A 9,261-nucleotide genomic window follows, 5' to 3' on the forward strand; every position below is an offset into this window, starting at 1 on the left:
TTGATGAGTTGTCGTTGTAGGATCTGGTGGAGTAGACCGGAGTGGCAAGCACTATAGAATCACTTTCTAAATCTTGAGAGCCACCCAGCACCACTTTTCGATGAGTCTCCTCTCGCCGAACTTCAGCAAAGGCTTCCAACATGCTCAGAAAGAGGTTTTGACTTAATACACGACCACAGACATCATCAAGATGTGTGTCGAGTCCGTATAGAAAGTCGAATACCCTTTCTTTTTCGGGACATTTGGCGTGGATTACCGCATTAGTAGTGCACTTTCAATCATTGTTGTAGTACAAATCTAAATCATGCCACAAAGTACACAATATATTGTAAAATTCGGTGACTTGAAGGCTGCCTTGGAGTTGATCTCTGAGTTTGGATTTAATCTTGAAAACTTGTAATGCATTTCTCGAGGTTGTAGTATGTTTATTTTATGGCTGTCCACAGTGATACTGCCGTCGGATAGAGCATGTAAATCATTCCGATGTCAATCTCCATGGAATTGATCGGCCATGTCAGCACCATTGGAGGTTTGCGGGGGCCGCCTTCTCGGGCTGGGTCCCGCTCAAAGTGGGATCTGCCTTGGGCAGTTGGATCCCGCTCGAAGTCCGCGAGGCTTGCTGTAATGTATAAACTTTTGTAAACGCTCTACTTGTGAATTTGAATAAAATGGACGGGTTTTAATTCAAATTCTTGTTGCATATGAGACGTCCTTAGATTTTAAATATCTTGGAAAATAATAATGTTTAAGGTCGATGAAATTTCGGAATGAGAATATTCGAGTAATTCAATAATATTATTCGAAACATACTCGGAGATTTAAAAAATCTCAAGAGTAAAAATAAATTCCGGAATCCCTTAAATATATTCAAGATAACGGGAAATAATGATAATTTTCTCGGTTATTTTTCAAGATTATTTTTAATTAATTAAGGACAGAATTGTGAGAGTTTATTCTAAAAGGACCTATGTGCAACATTTCGAAGGACGAGATTGAAAGAAAAAGAGGAAGATGGGTTTTTTTTAGGAGAAGCGTGGCAGTTTTTGAGTGGACCGCTTGGGTACATGTGGCGTGGCGAGAGTGTGCCACCTAGCCACTTATTCCACTCTCCCTCTCCCTTTCGCTGCCACCTCACCGTCCCCCACTCTCTCTATTCTTCTCATTCTCGGTCTCTCTCCACTTCTCTTCTTCCTCACATTGCTCAACCGAAAGAACCAGACAAGAAAAAAAATTCGGCCATCATCAACATCATCACCGAGCTTCACCTTCACAACCCAACCTCACCTTCTCTTCCTTTTTCCTTTCTTCTTCACGCCGCGCCATCATCCTCGCTGAGCCTCCATCGCGCGCGCTCCGGGCCGAGGAAGAACAACGCCGCCGAGGACCGCCGTGACGCCGGAGCAAGGAAAAGCACCGGGAAAGAAGAGAGGACCCTCCGAGAAAGCTAGAACCCGTGGGTTGAGGTGAGATTTCCTTTCCTTGGATTGGATTTGAAATCTAGGTTTCATACTTGGTATTTGGGGGTTTTTGATTTCTGCGAGTTATGTGATGTTTCTGAGACATTTCTAAACCTGTTTAAAGCTTGGGTTTTGGTTGATAGTGGTTGTTTGAATTTTGGACGAATTTTCTTTGGATTGTCACATGTCTTGGCCGTGGGATCTTTTGAAGTTTGTTTTGATTCTGTTTGGTTGAAAGTCTGATAGTTGTTGTTTGATTTATCTGAGGCTGTGATGATAAATCTGTGAACCTATATATGTTGGGTTGAGTAGCTGCTTGGCCGTGAGTTGTTGATGTGTTTGGTTTGGCTGTGTGTTTTGGCCGTGTGCTATGTTGGGTCATGTGAGGTGTTGAGACTATATGTGATGTATTTCTGAGCCTCGGGTTGTTGAGTTTGTGATCATTATTGTGTTAAGACGGTTCCGGTTAATTGGATTTGTGTTAAGTTCGTTTGATTTGGTTATGGGTTCGGGTTTTGAATTGTGATATCGGGATTTGGATTTTGAAACTGATAAGGATTTGGAATTTAAGATGTTAACTCGTCGTTGGGTTCCAGGTTTGAATTACAGATCTTGACGGACGAACGGGAACCAGACGAGTCAAGAGCGACGAGATCAGTTTCTGAAGATATCAAGTGAAAGAGTTATCGAAATAAAGCTCGATTAACTCGTGAGTTTTAAATCGCTTATAGCGTTTAAATACTCTTAGATATGTACTTTCAGTATTTAAATAAATAATTTATAATTATTTATTTAATGATGTTTTTGAATTTAATTTAATTATTCGTTTGGAATTCTCGGTTATTTTGTTTTCGAATTATTGAATTTATTTGAGACTCGTGATTAATTGTTGAATTTTATTTCGTATCCATCTCGGTACGAGAATACGCGAGACTTGAATAAATTTAACTTCCGAAGAACCGGGGAATAATAAATTAAATTCTCGAATTTCGAACCAACTCTTATCCTGACAACGAACCCTATCCTCTTTAAGTAAACTTGAATCCAATAACTAACGGATTTTCAACTCCGGATGCTAGTTCTTTCGACGTTTCGATAAGAGCCAAGTGCCTCGAAGAACGTGCGAAGCAAGACATCTACGGGAATCGTCGAGCTTTCTGTCGAACAATTTCAAGTAAGTGTGGAGACATAAGTCAACTACATACCAAGGGAATAACCCTGTTTGTTTGTGCATTTATTTGCTAGTAAACAAGAGTAGGTGAAAGCCCTAAAATGAATAAACATGAAAGTTAAGGCTTCTGCCACTCTTGCTTGAAAATTTAGTTCGAGTACGCCCGTTAGGTTCAAACGCTAATTTGAACCAGCCACGTTTACTCTGTGTATAGTTAGACTCTCTTCTAACTCTAGGAAGTAGGTTAGAATCGAGAGGACGGAAGAGCGATAGACTCTCGAATTCAATCGGGAGTAGAGAGTTCGAAAGTCACATTTCGAGCTTTCAGCTTAAAACACTTAACGAGCTTCAAAGAGAAATAATAATTTCTTTCGGGGTTTATCCCGTTACGCTCTTCTGTATATAAGTTTAACGTGTACGCTGCTAGCCGCAGAGTACCCAAACTTTAATTAAACTCGTGTCGGTGGTACCCACAAGTCAACGACTTGTATTTGTGGCAGTCCTAGGTGGTCTGTATGGCGCTGAGTACTCAAAACTGGGGAGAACCCAACGGTAACGGGCAGTCGCCACGAGCGAACCCGATGGTAAAGGGCAGTCGCCTCGAGCGAACCCAACGGTAACGGGCAGTCGCCACGAGCGAACCCGATGGTAAAGGGCAGTCGCCTCGAGCGAACCCAACGATAACGGGCAGTCGCCACGAGCGAACTCGATGGTAATGGGCAGTCGCCTAGAGTGAACCCATTCAGCAATGAGCAGTCGCCTCGAGTGAACTCATTGTCGTGCCAAGGGGGCACACATGCGCCGACGTCAGATGAAGATGGTACCACTAGTGGATCCCAGACAATCTTAAAACACCCAAGCCGCCGTAAGACTGCTGCTCGAGGTCTGAGGCTGGCTTATTGTCGTTGTGGAGATCGTAGCAGAAGAGGATGTACGATCTTGCAGAACGACAAGTGAATAAATAGAGTGTGATATCACGCGTCAGTCATGCTCTAATGTTATGTTCTAGCTATATCTAGCAATCATTCTGCATTCTTGTGTATTTGTTTGCACATCACATGGCATTAGTCGTTTTACTTTATAGATAGACTCATAGTTTTATGACCATTGGTAATGTAGATAAGGGAAAAGCTGGTAAGCGGGAAACGAGATTGAAGACCGAGACCGAGCGCGTATTGCCTTGACCTATGGGCTATGGGGTTTCTTAATCGGGGGTTAGTGTCTTCTGTTAAAACGTTCCGGAACATATTTGTATAGGAGTCGCTATAAGACTCTAAGTTATAAAAGCGAAAAATTTCCCCGAATTTTCGCAAACTATCTTATTATGTTTAATTTATGTGTTTATATTATGAGTTGTGTACAGATTTGAGTTGATCAGTCGCGGTTCGTGGGCGAGCTATCGCTTGCGGGTCGTGACACTTGCCTTTCGAGAAAAAAAACCTGCTCTCTCGCATGGTCTCCCTAGGATAGTTGGGTCCCGCTCCCTGGCCGGCGAAGGCTTCGCCTGGCTCCACCCGTATTCGAGAGTCCACTTTTGACCATATAACAAGTTTGTTTAATAAATTATTTGGACATGGTATTTTATGTAGTCAAAGGTAACTTGGCTATTTGACATGAGCTAAAACTTGACTATTATTTTAATTGCCAGATTCAAATCTTGTAAATAGGGATGGCAACGGGTACGGGTAAGGTCGGGTACACCTATTCCGTTACCCGTACCCGTTATAATTTTTTACCCGTTACCCGGACCCGTTTACCCGAATTTTGAGACGGGCCGGATAACGGGGATACCCGCCGGGTAAGCGGATTAAAAATATTAGACCCGTTACCCGTTTACCCGGTTTAAAAAAAGGGTAGCGGGTCGAGTAGACCCGCTTACCCGTTTATAAAATAAAAATCTCTCAACAATATAAAGTTTAAAAATAATAAAATTTAGGTGAAAAATATTAAAGTGCTATATGAAAGATTGGTTGTAGTCTATATGAAAGAACCAACTTTTTTATTTATTCTTATGTATAAAAACAATGTTTAAAATATATCATCTAATTAGGTAAACATATGATTTATTATATTTTTAAATATTTAAAAGTTAACGGGTCGGGTCCCGGGTAACCGGGTACGGGATGGCTATTCCGTTACCCATACCCGGACCCGTTAAAACCTTAACGGGTATTACCCGTTTACCCGTTTACCCAAAAAGAACGGGTATTACCCGACCCGAATAAATCGGGTAACGGGCCGGAACGCGGGTAACGGGTCAAATTGCCATCCCTACTTGTAAACTACTTGGTCATAATAAAATACTTCTAATAAACTGTAAACTTCTAGGCAATTATGGTGATATATATTCAACGGTGTAAAATGCTATCTTAGGAAAATGGTTACATTAGTTGTTGTTCTCCCCTAATAAATATAGTCTTTTAAAGATAAACAAAGGACTTTGGACATTATAAGTTAAATTTGACGAAATCTCAACACTTTATTGACCATAAGCACCAAATAATATACCATCAACCGGGAGTTCTATAATCTAGAACAAAAATAATTCCAAACAATTTGACGGGTCGAATATATTTTTATGGCAAATAATCGTATATTTTATATGATATTTGTATTTTATCAAACAATTTATGATATGAAAATTTGTACATATTCAATGTTGGGAATGGAGTTCTGAATCAAGCTGTTGCCAGATATAGTGATAAAATAGTTTCATAAAAAGTTAATTAATGCACCAAAATTTTAAATCGGTAAGAGAATATTAAACACAATGTCGAGTGTCAACATGTCATTAAACTTAAAAGTGCCATCTTGCATTGATAAAATAAAATTTGAACTTTTTGCCCCAAAACTTATGGACCGTGCAAAACAAGTAATGTATATTAAGAAAAAAAAAGCCTTGTGCATGTATAATGAACCTAATAATCATCACTGCTAGACCGAATAATTCAGACACAAAACAAGTGGCTAAAACAAAAAAACACAATGATAACTTAAAACCATAACATTCCAAGCTGGAATGATATGTTTGCAAAGTGCAAACCACGCTTCTAAAAAAACATAAATATTTAGATGTTCGTCCTAGAAAATATAAATAAATGAGGAAAAACATCCATACTTAGCTTTTTCTTTACGTTATTGTATTTCTAGGGCGATTTCAAAATCGCCCAAAACAGTTTTTTTAGTCCATAAGTGAAGTTTACGAAACCCTCTAAAATCCAAAGCATGTCCAATAATAATATAATAAGATTACAAATGTTTGAGAATAAATCGCCTGTGGAATGGTTAAAATCAATGTGAAATAAATATTCTAATATTGAATTAATAGTGGTTAGCACATGAAATGCTCAACTAAACATAAACCCCCACTAATCAATGTTATCTATTTGCATTAATGTTGTGTATGTTTACACCAAACAATTAAGATGGTAATTCTCTCAATGCCAATAAGAGCCTCACTCCAAGATGGTCAAAGTCGAGCTGTGATTATATGTGATTTTTCATTCATCTCTTTCCTTAGACTTTTTCGTTCCCTCGTTATTTTCTGTTTGCTGTACGAGCTCAAAAAACTTGCAAATAAACGAATTGAAACTTGTAGTGTGTTAAATGAAAAAATTGACTTGCCCAACATTATCGTTATTAATTAATTTTTTTTCTAACTTTCTTACATTTTCTTTTACCCACCAAGCTTTTTAAAATTTCAAAGTTTCAAAATCAAGAAAAATGTATAGCAAGCTTAGCTAGATAGTTAATAACCTAGCTAGGCCTAGATTTGTATTAACTCACTTGGTTTGAAATGGATTAAATATTATAATAAGTACCTTAAACTATCTTAATCATAGGACTCACTCCTTGACGACGAAAGCAATTAGGCTCTTAAACCAAGCTCTAATTAGTTAATATACATGTATTAGTTCCATATAATATTCTCTTGCTCCACAGTACTGTTTGAATCAGAAGAGACATACTGATAATTAGGGAGAAAATACTTGTTTAATTACTCTGTTAATAGCCGTTCTCAAACGTCTCTCTCTCTCTCTCTCTCTCTCTCTCTCTCTCACATATTCAAACAGTGTATGTGCTAATAATATGCAGTATTTATGTATGTGCTAATAATATTCAATATTTATATATGTATATTGCCGCCAATTAATACAATATATTCGTGAGCCGGGGTATAAGTGGTATTTGAATAAGATTTGAATTGAAACTTATCTCATTCATTTCGTTATTTTTCCATTAATAAAATAAAAGCATCTTTAGAGTTATTGTGTATAATAATAGTTGGATATGTAAAAGGAATTCGAAAAAACAATATAACAAACATAAGCCATGTAATTAGATTCTTTGCCTAATATTAAAAATATAAAATATGTGCGAAAATACTTTTAAGACGAAACGCAAAAACAAAAAATAAATAAATAATAATAGTAATAATAATAATGCAGTTGGAGACAAGTTATATTTTTCAAATTTTTGGTGTAGTAAGTAATTTTTGGAAAATCATGAGGTTATATATGGAAAATAAGATTATTGTAGAAGACAAAACTGAGGCCACACGCAGCACGAAAATGTCCATGTGGATGATGTAAAAGGGGATAATGATTCGGTCAAATACCAGCTCAGGTACCAAAATTACCCCTGAGTAGGCGTCTTTTTTACACATAGAACACGTGGGCCAGATTATTAGTGATGTAAGCAAAGTTCTCTCACACAAGTACCAAGACCACCTCAAAAGTAATGAAATAAAATATAAGCGATAAATCTTTCAATCAAATCAAACCCTAATCATTGCTGATTTGAAATATAAGATTCATTTTATACAAGGAAAAAATGCACCAAATTTTAATCGAAAAAATCATTTAATCTGAATTCATAGAGATATCGTTCAAGATATATATATCAAAATCAAACAAGAATAATATTTTAGTTATTTTTGGTTACACATATTTGAAATCTACATTACTTACCACCCGAATTTTGAGGAGCTATTTATGAGCTTAAAGTCTAATGTACGTAAGCGTAACAATGAGAAAGAGAGAGAGAGAGAGAGTATCTAATATTAAAGCAATCAAGACGTTACTTACTTTTGAGCCAGGGGCGGAACTAGGAATTGAAGTTGAGGGTGGCCAAGAAAAAAAAATTATATAAATTAAATATCATAAAAAAATGTATCCTAATACATAATTTAATTAAAATAAAGAGCGTCTTGATTCCATATCATGAAAATCATCTATTATTGAATCTATGCTAAACATCTCAACAATTTCTTTCTCAATATTAATGAGCAAACAATCCGACAAAAAATCATCTTCCATCTTGTTACGAAGTGCAGTCTTCACTATCTTCATCGCTGAAAAAGAACGTTCGGTAGTAGCAGTAGAAACTGGAAGTGTGAGAATAAGAGTTATCACTTTATACACCAAAGGAAATATTTCCGATTTTCTTGTTTTCACCAACCATTGACATAGATCAGAAATCGTTGTCAATGATATGAAATCTGGAAGTTGTCGAACCTGATCAAAATGTTGAAGCTCCATATGCAACAATGTCATCTCATATTCCGCAAAATCTTCTGAGTAAAATTTCTGCACAAGTTTACATATATCATCACCTCTTAATGATGCGCGCATCTCTTTCGGATCTAAAGCTGAACTGAGAATCATCAACTCCACTGTATTATCATTAAATCTGCTATTCAATTCTTGCAGCTGAGAGTCTATCACTGTATAGAATATATCAGCTTTATAATAATGCTCCACTGTAATGTCACAAGCCATTCCCCTCCGTGCAACATGAAAAGCACTAAAATTAGGCACTTCTATATTGACACTTCCACAAAACGATCTCACTTTTTCAACCAAATTGCTCCACCCATCATCTCTAAGTTTCTGAAGAAGTGACTTAGTTGATGAAACAAGCTGCATTGCATTTAAAATATCTTGAGATTGAATCTGCAAAGCATTGCAAAGCATGCTAGTGATCTCTAGAATTTCTTTCATCAGATGCATAATGAAGACAAAGTAATAAGAAGTCATTGTCTCGTAAGCTGAACATGCTTCACCATTAACAGTGAATGCATTGGATCCTGATGGTCCATCTTCTTTATGAAATAAGAAGCACGATAGACAAAATATAGCATCTATTGCAGGAGAATATTCCAACCATGGTGAAAAGCGGGTAAACATAGATGGCTGAAAACTTCGAGAATGTTTTTCACCTGATTTTGGATACATAGAAAGTATAGGCTGATATGGTCCATTCTTAATATAAGCTCTTCGAACTTCGTCACGCTTATCGAGTGGATACTTCCATATTTGTGGTCGTAAACCTGGATCACGTTCTAATTTATCGATATCAAATTCGGCAACAACTTCAACTCTTTGTAATTTTGAAGCATGATCCTCAGACTGTAATTGACTATCTGAAGATGAAGATTCAATATTTTTTCTTTTGAAGAACGAATGAATTGTGGGTGTTTTCATCTGAAAAAAAATAATGAATTAAAAAAATATATATTGAATAAAAAATAATGAATTAGAAAAAATATATTGAATAAAAAATAATATACACATGTACATATCCTCAAATTCGCTTGAAGCTAAGAGAAAAAAAAAAAAAAAAAAAAATTAT

The 9,261-nt window shown here is 36.7% G+C and overlaps 1 protein-coding gene and 1 long non-coding RNA gene across 2 annotated transcripts; one reads left to right on the forward strand and one right to left on the reverse strand.

Annotated features, from left to right (window-relative positions):
• Positions 1-1,229: 1,229 nt before the first annotated feature.
• LOC149384726 (uncharacterized) lies at positions 1,230-2,300 on the forward strand. The gene is made up of 2 exons (XR_016301507.1): positions 1,230-1,463; positions 2,054-2,300. It is a non-coding gene; the product is annotated as an uncharacterized LOC149384726 (long non-coding RNA).
• Positions 2,301-7,950: 5,650 nt separating this feature from the next.
• LOC149384727 (uncharacterized) lies at positions 7,951-8,666 on the reverse strand. Its single transcript, XM_089626138.1, has 2 exons — positions 8,089-8,666; positions 7,951-8,014 (listed from the first exon to the last, which is right to left on the reverse strand). Exons 1-2 carry the CDS (start codon positions 8,664-8,666, stop codon positions 7,951-7,953), a joined length of 642 nt encoding a protein of 213 aa, XP_089482264.1.
• Between the last annotated feature and the right edge of the window lie 595 nt (positions 8,667-9,261).

The sequence above is a fragment of the Urtica dioica genome, chromosome 9 (genome assembly GCF_054948205.1).
Source record: "Urtica dioica subsp. dioica isolate 48M chromosome 9, U.dioica_male_clone48M_v1_H2, whole genome shotgun sequence".
NCBI lineage: Eukaryota > Viridiplantae > Streptophyta > Magnoliopsida > Rosales > Urticaceae > Urtica > Urtica dioica.